At 38.4% G+C, this 16,494-nt stretch overlaps 1 protein-coding gene across 3 annotated transcripts in view; it reads left to right on the forward strand.

Annotated features, from left to right (window-relative positions):
• Nucleotides 1-12,151, forward strand: part of LOC129750836 (uncharacterized) — a 134,234-nt gene extending 122,083 nt beyond the window's left edge. For all 3 annotated transcript variants that reach the window (XM_055745931.1, XM_055745932.1, XM_055745933.1), the window contains one exon: nt 5,886-12,151. In XM_055745931.1, the coding sequence (XP_055601906.1) occupies nt 5,886-5,969 (84 nt within the window). In that variant the 3' untranslated portion in view covers nt 5,970-12,151. The remainder of the gene's footprint in view (nt 1-5,885) is intronic.
• The last annotated feature ends 4,343 nt before the right edge of the window (nt 12,152-16,494 follow it).

A 16,494-nucleotide genomic window follows, 5' to 3' on the forward strand; every position in this document is an offset into this window, starting at 1 on the left:
TGTACCTGTTTCGAGAAATTTATGATATTTACGGCTTATGTTCTTTTTTTCTTTGATATCTCATGTTTTCCTATCAGGCCCGTGCGAAGGACCCGTCCATGGGGGGGGGGGGGGTTTTCGAAATTCAAATTTAGCTAAAAATAATAATAATACCAAAAATACACAATTAACAAGAAAATGCATTTCTAAAATTGTTTTCTTACTCATGATTATCATGATGATATATCACTAAAAAAATAATACATTTCTCGCGTGAGCTTTCATTACGTCGTACGAAACAAAATGAAAACAAAACTTTTTTCCATTTAGAATATTTGTAGCATGGACAACATATTATTTATGTAAAATACAAATTTTAAAGTTGTTTTGATAACTTTTGCAGCAGTTTTCTGTGATTTTTTAAGTTGTTTCATGCGACGTAATTAAAGCTCACGCGAGATTTCACTGATAAAATAAATCACAATGATATTTTCTGGAAGTAATTGGTGAGTTTTTGAAAATGATGTTCTTTATGCTGAACTAGAAATTTGCTTCAGAATAATTTTTAAGCGGTATAGTTTTCAAATTTAAATTGAATATTTCCAAAACACAGATAAAAAAAATCTGATTTCTAAAATAAATGTCAGATCAGTTAAAACATTATCCATGATAAATAGTTATTTACTTTTGATATTAATTTACATGTCTTTCCTTCATTTTCAACTGAAAGGTTTATTGAAAAATTCCACGGTAGTGTTTTGATTTTGATAAAAAATGAATCGCGTTTTGAAATGTGAATTTTTGATGAGGAAAAAAATTAAAGGTTTATGTTTGTACAATAAAAAATTTAGACAAACTTATCAAAAAATTTTCTTAAAATATAAATAGCTTGTCTTTAAAATTCGGAAAATGTTTTTCGGAAAAAAATAAACAGTACTAATAAATTCGGTCAACTCATTTGAAAACTGAAACAATAAAGGTTTTTAAACATTATTGAAGAATTTTTTTTTTCAATAAACACGTCTTACTATTATAAAAACTTACTTACAGAATTTAATTGGTAACTCAAAGGAACAGCATTTTAGTGTTCATGTTTTAATTAATGATTTGGTAGATTTTATCGTCATTTCGTTCATTATACTTAATTCAAACAAGGAATAATATTTTGATTATGAAGATGAAACATGTTCTAAAAAAATAAGATTAAACAGTTTTGAAAAATTTGGAAAGATATCATTTCAAATAATTTTTACATAACTGGCCGAAAGTTTAAAACTTGATTTCATTAAAAAATTTCTAAAAACCTACAAAATTATTATTAGATTTTAGCTTTAAAAAGTATCGGAAATTCCATTTGGCGTAAAACTTTTTTTTAAATTCTTTAAATGAGAAAATGTGAACAAGTAGAAAATTTCTAGAACTTTTTTTGCAGAACTGAAAATGACTTTAAGTCTTGATGAAAGTTGATAATTGATTCAAAACTTTTATTTCATAATATTATGTTTTTGTTTTCAAGCTTTGTTATATCTGTGCAGAGCTTCCTTAAATAATTTTAACTTATTTTGAAAAGATATTTCAATTACAAAAATGATAGAAAAACTGCATATTTAGATTCAGAGCACTCGAATTAGTGAAAATCACGTTTTAAATTAATTGCATCTCGGAAAAATGTAGATTTTTTTGGCCTTGTGTAATTTATCTAAACCATTTCAAATGTGATGTTGAGAGAAGCAAGAACAATATAAAATTGAGACAATTGATTTCTTGAAGAATTTATCAAATCAGCATAACATTTTAAATTACATAAATGGTTTTATTTATATCCACATTTTTAGTAATAAGGTAGAGGGTACTAGATTTTAGATTTTTTTTTTTGCAAATTCTGTTCGATTTAAACGCCTGTTACATGGTATCAAATTTTCAATGTAAAAAATAAATATTCGATTGATTAATTTTGAATTTAAAATGGTTCGTTCCAAACTCTGTTTTTGTTTAGTTACACTTCAACACTAAAGACAAGGTAGGGTTTTTGTAAGTCAAGTTTCGAGTTTCAATACAAAAGGTTAATTGATTTGCAAACCAAATTTTACAATTAAAAATTAGTTTCAATACGTGTTCATCATATAGTGTCGTAAAATAAAATGTCTAGACTTAAGATTTAAAAGTAGACTCCGCCGGAGGCGAGCCAAATTTCTGACTTGCTTGTTAACACTTATTTTTAAACACCTTTGAAAGGTCCAGAAATTTTTCGATACTACGGTAGAAATTTTACTTGAAAAAAATCTCCATGGGGGGGGGGTTAAACCCCTAAACCCCCCCCCCCCGTTCGCACGGCCTTGTTTCCTATAATATTTCCCATCATTTTTGGAAATTATGATAATTTTGGAGAAAATGAGAAGCATTTCCCCGGAAAGCGCAGAATATCGTGCACAAATTGTGTACTATCCCCGACATTTGTCTGACTAAGTTGGCAAAAATGGAAGAAGTAAGCATTGGAGCGGTCTGAAATTTGATTCGAAAGTATGGAGAGAAAAGCTGCTTCATGGACATACAAAAACTGGGTGGAAACCGGGTCCGGTGGACAAAACTTTAGACCGAAAAAACTGCCTTAATTGCGGATGTGACCAAAAAAATGATAGGACTGAGTACTTTCAACCACAGTTCAGAGCAGCAAGCATCGCATATCGCAACGCAACACTATAGGGCGTTTGCACAGTGCGTTAGTATAAGTAAGCCGTTGGGCAAACAAATGTGACAGCCCCATGTTAAATGAATACAAATCGACTAAAGAAAGATGTTTTTTTGAAGAAATAATGAAAACTATTGAAAAGTTTCTTATGTACAACATATTTTTCGAAAGCTAGATCATTTTTGACTTGTTTGTGATTTTTTTTTCTAATTTTGAGTGAAGTTCTTTAACAAAAATGAAGACTTTGTACAGGATATGAGCGTTTTTAGTGAAAGCAGGACAAATATTGCTCAAGTTTATTAATCAATTTCGTGACGATAACTCTTAACATCATCTTCCTGGTTCTAAATTTTATATGATAGACCCAAAAACGTGAACAAAATATCCGGGGGAACCGTTTAATGTGCTTGACAATGATGGTTGGCTTGTTTTTCATTTTTTGTTTTGCTTGGTTTCCCACTAATATCCAATAGAAAAATCGCAGAATCGTTTCCACTTGTTAGCAAATGATCCGGAATATACTTTTTGAATGTTTTTTAGAGAGATTGAGCATTCATTTAAGGGAAAACCAACATTTTGGTTGAATTTTGCTTTTTTTGCATATTAAAACCTCTAATGTGTGCCCAACAGACCTCTTGTATGTGTGTGTAGCAAACGCCCTATACAGGTGCCACGTCTTGCGTATTCAATCTAGTATACGCAGCAATCTTAGAAGTTTTTTGTATATTTGTGAACTCAAAACAGAAATTGAGCTCCCTACCTACCCACTTACTTAATGTTCCCGCGCCCATCCTTCGAAGCATAGGGCCGTGGTAAAAGACCTGCACTGTTGACGATCCGAAGCCAGCGTTTTCATTTGGTCCCAGTCAAGATTCTCGTCCACAGTTCGGATTTCGGGCTTCTCTGATCCGGGTTTCGATGTCTTTCCTGGTACCACCATCAGGCGTTATCTAGCTACCAAGGTACTGGAAGTACTCCACTTTCTCAACTTGTTGCCCAGCTCCCCTCTCCATCGACTTGGTCTTTCCGACATTGACTTTGAGACCTGCTGTCTTGGAGCTTTCGGTGAGGTCGTCGAGTTTGCTCTGCATGTCTTGTTTTCTTTGGGCGAGCAAAACAATTTCGTCAGCCAGGTCACGGTCGTTCAGTTGCTCCATTGTTGAAGGATTCCACGGCAATCCTCGGTTCGGTGCACAGTCAAGTCCAGTCAGAATCTCGTCCATTACGATTAGAAAAAGTAGAGGTGATAAGATACATCCCTGTCTCACTCCAGCAGGTACCGGGATTGGATCGCATAGGACACCGTCGTGCAAGACTTTGCACGAAAATGTCTCGCACTGTGCCTCGATGAGATGGACTAGTTTCTCTGGGACTTTTCGTCGCCTAAGAGCCGACCAGATGTTTTCATGGTTAAGTCGGCGAATGCTTTTTCGAAATCAACGAACACCAGCAGAAGAGAGTCCTGGAATTCGTTGATTTGCTCCAGTATGATTCGTGATCGTTCGGATCGGAATTCAGCTTATTGCCGTCGGGATGTAGCGTCGTTTTTCTCCAGGATCCTTCCCAAGATCACTTTGCAGAGTACTTTGAGGGTTGTACAGATCAACGCCAGTTACAGCACTCTATCAGGTCTCTTTTTCGGGACCTTTACGAGGGTACCATGCATCCAGACGGCCGGGAATGTTGCAGTATCCCAGATGTCAGCGAAAAGACGGTGCAACATTTGTGCTGACGAGGCAGGGTCGGCTTTGAGCATCTCAGCAGGAATGCAATCGATTCCAGGCGCTTTGTTGGACCTCATGTCTTTACGCCATTGATGCGACTTACTATAAGCGCTTCAAGCTGTTGGCCATCGCTATTCGTGACTTAGAAGAGTTGTTGGAAATGCTCAGTCCATCGTTTGAGCTGATCTGTTCGATCGATCAATAACTGACCTGCTCGGTCTTTTAGCGGCATTCTAGCATTAATCCTTGCAATACTGAGGCTGCGAGAAATGTCATAAGGTAATCGGATATCTCCAATGGCGGCGGCTCTTTCTCCCTGTTCGGCTAGGTAGTTTGTCCAGGCTCTCTTGTCTCGTCTACAAGCTCGTTAACTGCTTTTTCCAGCTCCGCATATCGTAAGCGGGCGGCTGCTTTGGCTGACCCGGTACATGCCTGCTCAATTCCGACATTCGCTTTTCTTCGATCATCGATCATCTTCCAGGTTTCATCCGACATCCATTCACTTCGTCTTCCACAAACTTTACCGAGAGTACCATGGCTCGTCGTGATAAAGGCATTCTTGGCCTTTTGAACACGCGCAACTCTCAGTCGTATCTCGCCAAGGACGAAGTGATGGTCAGATGCAATGTTTGCACTACGCTTGTTGTAGACATCAAGAAGGCTACTTCTCCATTTTCGGCTGAGGCAGATGTGGTCAATTTTATTTTCTGTTCGGTCATCTTGGGATACCCAAGTGACCTTATGTGCTGGTCGATGGGGGAAGAGCGATCCACCGATTACCATGTTGTTGTTGCCACAAAATTCTACAAACAGCTCTCCGTTTTTGCTCATCTGTTCTAGGCCATGGCGCCCCATGATTCGCTCAAAGTCCCGATTGTCGGAGCCAATCTTTGCGTTGAAGTCGCCCAAATGGATTTGGATATCACCCTTCGAAATTTTCTCTACCACGCTGTTCAGTTGACTGTAAAACTGCTCTTTCTCTTGCAAATCGGCATCGTCAGTTGGCGCATAACACTGGACCATTGTAAGGTTTTTAACCCGTGTTTATCGGTTCCCATCTTATGAGGGTCGAATGGGCCTGCGGGCTTAATAGGAAACCAACTCCTCGTTCCCGAGTAGCGTGTTCTCCTCGTATGGCAGAGTAAAGCAGTACTTGCCCAGACTGTGTCTTGTGTTCTCCAGCGTTAGGCCAACGGACTTCGCTCAGTCGCAATATCTCTAGCTTGAGGCGGCTAGCTTCTCTAGCAAGTTTAGCCAGCTTACCTGGCTGGGCAAGGGTCAAAACATTCCAAGTTCCAATTCTAGTTCGTGTTTTCATGCTAAAAATAACGTTATACTTTTGGGTGCAAAAGTATAACGTTATTTTCAATGCGGTCACTTAGGACCGGTATTTTAGGCCACTTAAAGACTTTTGTGCGTCTGCAATCGTCATCTTCATAAACTGCCAAATGAAGTTTTTAACATTAACTAATTATTTCCCTTTTTCGTTTCAGTTTTCTCCAAATCTAAGCCATAGATCAGTAAGTACCTGTGGCGGATACGACGGCCCCTGCAGTTCAACTGAGCTACTTAAATAATTTAAACGTTAGACCAAAATGTAAAAAAAGAAACAAAAATCAAAGCACATCATCATCATTAAACTTCATTCACAATGATAAAAAAAACAACAGCAACAAACAAACGCATAACGCACCGTTGGAATTAAATGGTCTCATAATGAAACTCTCAAGGTTCTAATTTAAAATCCTCAATTCAGTTGATCCCACACTTAGGAATTGAAGATTTTCAAACAAAAATTGCACGAAAATCTTGAAAGTATTTCCATACTGAGTACCGAGTGTGGGAACCAGAACAAAGCCGATAGCTAACAAACAGAAGAAATAAACTTTAGAACGATTAAGTGTCATAATTGTTGAGTAGACATTTTATGGATTTTTTAGGTAAGTTAATCATTTTAAGTACGACGTTTATATAGTGTAACAAACAGTGAAAACCATATTCTGAAGGTGATTTGGTAGAAGATACTATAGCTCTAAGATAGACAAAGGCGTGAAACCTTGCGAATGGGAGGAATTTGTTGAAAGCACTGGGAATTACATACTTGGTGTTTTGTGTAAAACCGAAACGAATGACCAAATTAATTACAAGAAAAACACTTAACATAGAAAAATAAAATGAGCAAAACAGAGCAAAGGTAAACAGTCAAACAACATAAATCGAATCGATTTAGCTCATCTTCCCCGCAAACAAAAACTAATTGATCAGTTAACTGGTAGGAAAAACATCCAAGAAAAAAAACGATAAATTTAAAGTTGCAACCAACAGACAAAAGATTAAAAAGAGAATGTAGCCTGGCCGAATTCCACAAAACAGTCAGTAATAAGCAATATATTGAAGCATTGTGTTGAAAATACAAAGAACAAGCTTAAGCTCAACCAGTTATCAGTTCGATTCGATCCAAATTTGTGAGCTTCGTTTACGTTTCAGCCATTTGACAACAAATGTTTTGGCAATTCAAAATAGTTTGAAATTGAAAAACGTCATTTTTTGTCAAACGGCTTTGAGCGTGAATGAACCTGCATGATATCACTAGATATGTTAATTAGTTGATTTGTAAAAATTCGCCAGCAGCAAAGAATTGTTCTTATGAATACGAATTATTAAAAAAAGGAAAATAAAAACAAAATCGAAACTATCAGAAAGTACAACGCTGCTTACGTTTTACGCATCGGCAGTGACTCAAATATTAGAAGTTAAACCAAGATTGACGAAAAACAAACAAACAACAACAAGGTATAGAACAAACTCAATGTTTGGACATTCAGCAGAATTAACGATCTATGAACTACCTAATCGAATCAAGTTGCAAACAAAAATCTAGACTAACAGCAAGTTGTGTTTCACTTTCTGCCTAAAACTCTCTAGTTTAGTGAAAGAACGTTGAGTGATTGCTGGTACTTTTGGTTGAAGGTTGATGGTGGAAGAAAAACATACACATAGGTACTGTTTGTTTACTAACCAAATTTAAATAGATCTCGATTTCGAAAACACGTCGCTTATAAAAAAAATAACCATGCAATAATTGTGTTTTAACGCGTTTTTCTTGGTTGTTCAGACCTCTATGCCTTATAATGGTTTCATTTATTTTTTTATAAATTTAAATTTTTATTCCGTTAATCCGTCATATCAAAAGCTAAGAATATATGTTTTTTTGCCACTCCTTCTTATAAACAGAAAACGACAGCATTTTCTGGAGCCATAATAATGTCTTCAGCCACTCTGTCCTATTTACTTAGCAACAACCTTTCAAATATGTGCTTCTCCAGCCACTTCGTCTTAAAAATTGGAGCCAGTACATTAAAGGATGATACGGTTAAAATTTGGTCAAGGGAAAACGGTTAAATTAATTTAATTAATTTAACCGTTTAATTAGTATACAATTCAGGAAAAAATATTCAGTTCGACTTCCGCTTTTCCAAATCCGAATTGCCGGGCCTTACGCGTAACCTCTGCCATCAGATTTTGTACAGCCACCTTGTCCACCTTCTTCGCCGCAGAAAGCCAGTTTGCCTTGAACTGCTGCTCGTCCTTAGAAGTTTTTTTTGGGTTTCTTTAAGTTCCGCTTGACAATAGCCCAGTATTTCTCTGGGGAGCTCTGGCGTATTGGGAGGGTTCTTGTCCTTGGGACCACCTGCACGTTGTTGGCGGCGTACCACTCCATGGCCTTTTTACCGTAATGGCAAGATGCCAAATCCGGCCAGAACAGTACGGAACAACCGTGATTCTTCAGGAAAGGCAGTAGACGTTTATTCAAACACTCTTTCACGTAAATTTCTTGGTTGACAGTCCCGGAAGCTATGAAAATGCTGCTTTTCAAGCCATAGGTACAGATGGCTTGCCAAACCAGATATTTCTTCGCGAACTTTGACAGTTTCATGTGCTTGAAAATATCTGCTACCTTTCCCCTTCCTTTTGCCGTATAAAACTAATCCTGTCCCGGAAGCTGCTTGTAGTCGGCTTTGACGTAGGTTTCGTCGTCCATTACCACGCAGTCAAACTTCGTCAATATCGTCGTGTACAGCCTTCGGAACCGCGCTTTGGCCGTCGTATTTTGTTTATCATCGCGATTTGGAGTCACTACCTTCTTGTAAGTCGATAGTCCGGCTCGTTTTTTGGCTCAATGCACGGTTGTAGACGATACACCCAGCTTATTTGCGGCATCTCGGAGAAAGATGTAAGGGTTTCGCTTGAAACTACCGGCAACTCTCTTTGTCGTCTCAGCGACTTCCGGTTTTCGATTTCCCCCCGATCCAGACTTCCTGGCTGTCGACAAACGTTCCCCAAACACTTTAATTACATTTGTAACGGTTGATTTGGCAACTTTTAGCGATTTTGCCAGCTTTGCGTGCGAGTAGCTCGGATTCTCACCATGCGCGAGCAAAATTTTGATACGCTGCTATTTTTTCTTGGACGGCATTTTGACAACTGAAGAGTGAATTCCAAAATCAAAATAGTAACAACATTTTACACACAGACACACTTTCAAAATGAAGGGTGTTCAGGTTTTTTAAATGCAAAATTGAAAGAACGTGAAGTTGATATTGACCAAATTTTGACCGTATCACCCTTTATCAGCTCACTCCTGTAGTCGTCCAGAAATCTTATGTATTGGAGTCGAATTATATTCTTAACATTTCTGTTGAAACTTACGGTTTCCTAACGGAATCCGGAACAGCAGCAAACGATTTCTGCTGCCACCACGAGCAAAACAAAAATATTGTTAGTTTTGGTTCCTCTTTCTATGTCCAATTCGCAAGCGCAGAACAATGGATCAATGATTGCTGATGACAGGTGCTGATGAAAAACGCGGTACAAATATTTACATCATCACACGGTTAAGTGAGTCTACTTAAATTGGGTTCATGGTAACACAACAGTGTTGGCAGATATTCTGGGTAAGTGTATCAAAGTGCTCATTAAGAAATGAGTACTTTCCCGGTTAGGAAATATGAGAAGTGAAAAGAGACAAATAGCTATCGCTAATGTAATGCGTAGTTGTTTTAGGACTTGACGCACAAAACTGAATAAATATAACTCTATTTCACCACTGAATCCTGCGTTTTCAACAATTCCTTCAGCTACTTAATCTTATTGGAGTCAGGTCAATTCAAAACATTCCTCCAACCACTCTGTCTTACTCAGCGGAAACTACTTTCAGCCTACTTTGTCTATTTTAAACGAACAATTCCTCCAATCACTCAAATTTATCCACCGGATCCATAACTATTTCAAAAAAAAAAATTCTCCAGCGACTCTGTTTTAATAACTGGAACCAGAACAACCTTTAATCCATTTTTCGATGTCTCCGTCTTAAAATCTTAGGAACATTCTGTGAAGTTGCTGCTCTTTTAGTCACTCTGTCTTATACACCGGAGCTGAAAGTATTATCATAATATTTCCATTTACTCCAACTTATATTCCGGAACTTAGAGCAATTTAAAAATATCAGTTCAGACACTCTATTTTGTTCACTTTATCCGGATCAACTTCAATACATTCTTGGAACAATTCCTGAATTTATTTTTCAGTCACTTTTTCTTATTTACATCAGTCGAAAAAACTTCAATACATTCTTGCAGCCACTTCGGCTTATTTACCTGAGCCGGAACATCATCAAAACAAACTTCCAGCCTACTAAGTCTTATCAAATGAAACGATTTTAAAACACTCCTCCAGCTATCCCAACCTGTATACATATCTCAGGTGGCGATGGAAATTCCGTGCTAAGTGTTAGTAATAGTTTTTTTTTGTAAACATTGCCAATTCGTGACGACAGTTGCATTTTCAAACAAACAACCATCCTCGCTGTACCAGCGGTAACTAGAGAAAAAAAATCATTGCCAACTGCTGTTTACGATTCTCGCCTACAATACATAAACATCCTGGCAAGTGATGTAGGCTTTGTTTACCTTTTTCCTTTTTGAATAATGAGTTCTGTAATAGTGTGCGTGTTTGTTCCACATTGCAGCTACCCTGTCTGATATACCGGAGCCAGAACAGATTCAAAATATTCTTTCAGCTAGCTCTGACTTATTTTTTCGTGCCGGACATTTTTCAACAAACTTCCCAAGAACCTGACTCTGTGCTCATCCCTCCAACTTCTGATTCTAAATTGTGATTCAGAAATCAGGTTCTTTCCTTTACATTTGTTCGTAACAATTTTCACATATAAAATTCATATGATTTTTCAAATAACTTATTCTCAGAAAATATCAGAAAGTATACTAATTAGCAACTTAGGTTCAATGATATTGTTCCATCAAAACCTTCAACCAAAGCCAGTCGGTCAGCTTCGGATAGCAAATTTCTATGTACCCATCATCAGATATCAACGTTCAAGTTGTGACAAGTTTATACATGAAATAGCGTTCTTCTTTATTAAAATTTAGCAGCAACAGTCATATGGTCTTAGAGCAATCGTGGCGCAATTGTCAGCTGCTCAGCGTTAGGCAAACTAGCTGATATGTATTCTTCAAAACATTGAATGAATGGTTCCAGTTCTTCGTTAAGTTAAACAGATGGTTTCTAAAAATGGTTGATGACTTCTTCAAAGATTTGTACAATACTTAGATTTTTCTACGAATAAATAATTTAAATAAATTCCAATTTTTTAAGCTTTTTCCATTACTCAAAAGAGCACATGCTGACTATTGACTCGCCAACCGATTGCGTATGTTTAAGGTTAGGAACAATTGATTTAGATCGATTAAAAATACTTTCAATCATAGACTGATATATTAAACCCAATGAAGATTGAAACAAAAAATCCAACTTAAAAAACATGGCGACCCCATGATAGATCGCTACAAAACATGCAAAAGGAAACTCACCTGATACAGAGACACAAATTGGATGACAATATTCAGATAATCCAGGTGGAATTGTGAGTTCACACGTTGCGTGAACACCAACAAAAATAATCAAACAAAAATCAGAAACATGTTATAAAAAGGTGGAAAAAAGCCCCCGGACAGCTCCAAATTGATGTTGATAATCGGTTTTTATATATTCTAACGATTGATTGAATCATTTGGGGGCCGCTTTTCTGCCCCTATGATGCAAAGTGAAAATTGCTTCCTAATATATTTAGCCGTGTATCGAGATATGTTAACTTTACGTCATCTTAAACAGAAAAAAGCAAAAGAAGATCAAATCCAATCCTCCCCTCAGCCCGGATATTCAAAATTGCTAGATTGGCTAATGTTATAGTGTATTGATGGAGATGAAACAAAAAAAAAACAAATGTGGCTGTCGATAACAAAAAAAAACAAAAAACATAATATAGCGAATACTCGTTACGAGATGCAGAACTAGTCGATAAAAATTTATATACTATGCAATAAGAAAAATTCTTGAAGGTGGCGCAGAAAAAAAATATTGCAAAAATATAAAAAAAAATGCTAGGAACCGAAGAAAAGCGACAAAAACATTTCGCGCATTGATATTTATTCAAAAGGGGGAAAACGCAAATTCGGCGCTGATAACAAAAAAAAAAACAAACAAACAAAAGAAAAACGCTGTGTTATTTGTGAATGATATGATGATTTGTTCTGTTGCTAAATATGTTACTTATGTTTGAAACGATGGATCTACGATCGAATCAACAAATGTGCGAAAAACTTCATGTGAAGAAGCAGGAGCTGTGTAATCTTCGGAGCTCTACAACAGTCTCGAAAAATAAAGGAAAAAGTGAACAAGATTAGAAAGTGTTTTAATTGTTCTGAAACATCGAAGCGAATCCCGTTAATCTCTCATGAAGCTTTCGATACCGAAAATGATAACGAATACTTTTTAACCCACAATACTTGAGAAGATCCTCCTGGGCACCGCTTAGATCTTTAGACTGAATCGGTGAGTTTCGTGCAGCTTTGTCTGTACATGATTATAGCAAGTGAGTTTCGGTTGGGGAAGATTTCAAATCCTCTTTATAAGTGGTACGTAGACCGAGCAAAATTATTGGCAAGCTTTCAGTCCAACGATCAGTATTGTGGCACAGCAGAGCAGCTTTTAAGGTGCGGTGCCACCGTTCGATCAACCCATTAGACTGAGGGTGATATGATGTGGTGCGCAAATGGTTCACACCCAGAGTTCGGCACAGTTCGAAAAATAAAGACGACTCGAATTGGCGTCCTTTGTCCGAGGTGATGCGAATTGGTACGCCGAACCTCGAGATCCATCCAGTAATGAGTGCCTGTGCTACAGTAGGGGCTGTCATGTCTGGCAAAGGAATAGCTTCGGGCCATCTCGTAAATCTGTCGATGATTGTGAGGCAGTACCTTTGTCCGTTGCTGGGTGGAAATGGTCCAACTAGGTCGATATTCAGGTGGCTAAACCGACTGTCGGGTACTGCAAATTTTACCAAAGGTGCATGGGTGTGACGAGAAACTTTTGACTTCTGACAATCGAGACAGCTTTTGGCAAACGCAATGCTATCTCTTCGTACGTTTGGCCAGACAAAACGTTCCGTAACCAGTCTGGCCGTAGCTCGGGTGCCCGGATGAGAAAGGTTGTGAGTTGCTTTCAAAACATTGGCGCGGAATTTTTGTGTTATAAATGGTCTAGCACGACCTGTTGAACAATCACAAATAAGCTTATTTCTACTGCCTAAAACGATACAAGGTTTCAACATAAGAGATGTAATCAAATTACCTTTTAGTAGAAGCTGCAACTCTTCATCAGTGTTTTGGTCGTTTGCCAGAGCATCAAAGTCGATCGAGGTAGCATTAATCGCTTCGATTCGAGAAAGTAAATCCGCAGTAAAGTTGTTCTTACCATCGACGTGCCGAATGTCGGTAGTGATTTGTCCGATGAAATCCAATTGACGAGCTTGACGATTAGATGCCTTGTCCAGTTTTTGGTTGAATGCAAAGGTTATTGGCTTATGATCCGTGTAGATGTGACACTGTCGGCTTCCAGCATAAATCTATAATGTCGAACCGCCAGATAGATTGCTGTGAGTTCCCGGTCGTACGTACTACATATCGTAGTTGAGTTTTATCAAATTTTTTAGAGAAGAAACCCAAGGGCTGAAGAGCACCGTTGACCAGTTGGTGAAGTACCGCGCCCGCTGCTGTGTTCGAAGCAACTACCCATAGCGACAATTCTGCATGCTTGGCCGGATGGGCAAGGAGTGTTGCATCGGTCAATTGTTTTTTACACATTTCAAATGCAGATTTAGTTTCGGTTACCCATTTCAGTTTCGATTTATCGTTTCGTTTATTTCCTGGAATCATTGCCAAAAGCGGTGATTGGGCCTTTATTGCATCAGGAATAAACCGTCTATAAAAATTGAGCATAGCCAGAAAACTTTTTAATTCGCTCACCGTTGAGGGTTGTTTAAATTTGTTAATCATTTCGACTCGTTCCGGCAAGGGTTTTATTCCAGCTGATGTTACCAAATGGCCCAAAAAAACTATTTCAGAGCGTCCAAATTCACATTTGGCAACGTTAATCTTCAGATTGTGTTGATCAAGACGAGAAAAAAGAAGTCGCAAATGTTCCCGGTGTTCCTCGGGCGATTTCGAGGCAATGAAAATATCATCGATATATGGAAAGACGAAGTCCAGGCCTCTGACAACCTCGTGGATCAGTCGCTGGAAAGTTTGAGCGGCATTTCTGAGTCCGAAGGTCATGAAAAGGAACTCATAAAGGCCGAATGGCGTCGTGATAGCCGTCTTCGGGACGTCGTCTGGGTGAATGGGAACCTGGTGAAAAGCTTTCTGTAGATCATCTTCGAAAAAATAGTGTTCCCTTGCAAGTTTGAGGCGAAATCTTGAATGTACGGCAAGGGGTAACGATCGGGAATGGTTTGGCTATTCAGTGAGCGATAATCGCCGCAAGGGCGCCAGGAGCCGTCGGCTTTTTTCACCATATGTAACGGGCTAGACCAGTTGCTGCTGGATGGCCGACAGATGCCGAGCTTCATCAGTAGTTCGAACTCAGCTCGGGCGGAGGCAAGTTTGTCGGGTGGTAGACGTCTTGGACGAGCAAAAACAGGTTGGTCGGTCGTTTCAATACGGTGTACTATTGTGGACTCACTCACGGTTCCTGGTGGTGCGATTCGGGTGATCGACGGAAACTCTGTGAGCAACTCTGCGTAAGCCAACCGTGAACAGAATGATTTTATAGAGTACTCACTTGTTTGTTCTAAGAATCCGGATGATTCAAGTTGTGTTGTGTTGTCTATCAGTCGTTTTCGCTTGAGGTCGATCAGCAAATCGTAGTGACAAATGAAATCTGCTCCTATAATGCCAGATGTTACGTCTGCGATGAGGAAGTTCCAAAGGAACTCGCGCCGTAATCCCAGATTTACTTTTAGCAGAGCTTCTCCATAGACGTGAATCGGCGTTCCGTTGGCGGCAAATAGTTTTAAAGTGGTTGGTTTCAGGGTAGCTGATTTAAAATCTTTCGGTATAACAGATACATCAGCTCCAGTGTCGATCAAAAATTTCATTTTGGAAGATGAATCCGAAATTTTTAACCGAAAAATTTTGGCTGTGTCGGAAGAATCACCGCCGGACGACACAGCATCAGCCTGATGGTGTCATTGATTTATAGATGACGTCGTTGATGTCCTGCAAAACGAACATGGTTGTCGACAGATGCGTGCCTCATGACCAAATTTTCGAGTTTGATTCTTCTCAACCTGAAATGACCATTTTTTCGCCATTCTTCATCCCAGCACTCGCTTAGTAGAAATAAAAGTATTAAGCAAATCATAAGGGTAAAATTATAATTGATCTAAGAAGAGAACTTTTTTCTACGCTATATGAAAATATTTAAGTTCCAATAATGATTTAAAAAGTGCTTTTATATTTATTTATACAACAAGTTTCAAAAGTGGATTTTTTTAGCACGAGTCGTAAAATATCTAACGAGGCTTGCAGAGTTGTATTATAACGTTGAGTGCTGGAAAAATTGAGTTTTGCAACGAGTTGCATACACAATTTTATGCAGATTCTAAAAATTTCTATGAAAAATTTATTAATCTATATATATAAAAATGAATTTCTGTCTGTCTGTCTGTCTGTCTGTCTGTCTGTCTGTCTGTCTGTCTGTCTGTCTGTTCCCTATAGACTCGGAAACTACTGAACCGATTTGCGTGAAACTTAGCAGGTGAGGGTATTGGAGGCCGGGGAAGGTTCCTATTATGGTTTGAGACCCCTCCCTCTCTCGATAAGGGAGGGAGGGGCCTCCCAAACAAAAGACAATTTTTTGCATAACTCAAGCACCCATCAAGCAAATGGTATCAAAATTGGCATTGGGTGGTATTTGGGTACGAAGAATATTCCTATGAACATTAGGTACCCCTCCCTCCTCTTAGTGGGGTTGTAGGAAGGGGGGAGGGGGGCCACCTTACAATTTTTTATATAACTCGAGAACTAATCAAGATATTGGGACCAAATTTGGCACGGGAAGGTATTGGGATACGAAAACTATTTCAATGATTATTTGAGACCCCTCCCCCTTTTTTTGTAGAAAGGGGGAGGGGGCCTCTTTCATATTTTTTACATAACTCAAAAACTATTAAAGCAAATGCAACCAAATTTGGCATGGGAGGGTATTTGGATACGAAATATATTTCTATGATTATTTGAGACCCCTTCCTCTTTCCAGTAGGGAGAAATAAAGGGGGGAGGGGCCTCTTTTATAATTTTTTACACAACTCAAAAACTAATTAAGCAAATGGAACCAAATTTGGCATGGGCGGGATTTAGGAACGTGACAGGTTCTAATGATTGTTTGAGAACCCTTCCTTTTTCCACAGGGGAGAAAGAAAAGAGGGAGGGGAGTTTCATACAATTTTTACACCATAACTCAAAAACTACAACAGTAAATGGAACCAAATTTGGCATGGAACGATATTTGGGTACGAGAAATGCTTCTTTGAATATTTGGTATCCCTCACTCCTTCAAAAAAGGTGGATGAAAAGGGGGAGGAAAGGTCTCCCTTACAATTTTCAGTATAACTTGAGAGTTAATCGAGCATATTGAACCATATTTGGCATATTCTATCATAATTTGAAGCCCCACCTTTTTCTC

Source organism: Uranotaenia lowii, chromosome 3 (genome assembly GCF_029784155.1).
Source record: "Uranotaenia lowii strain MFRU-FL chromosome 3, ASM2978415v1, whole genome shotgun sequence".
NCBI classification, from domain to species: domain Eukaryota; kingdom Metazoa; phylum Arthropoda; class Insecta; order Diptera; family Culicidae; genus Uranotaenia; species Uranotaenia lowii.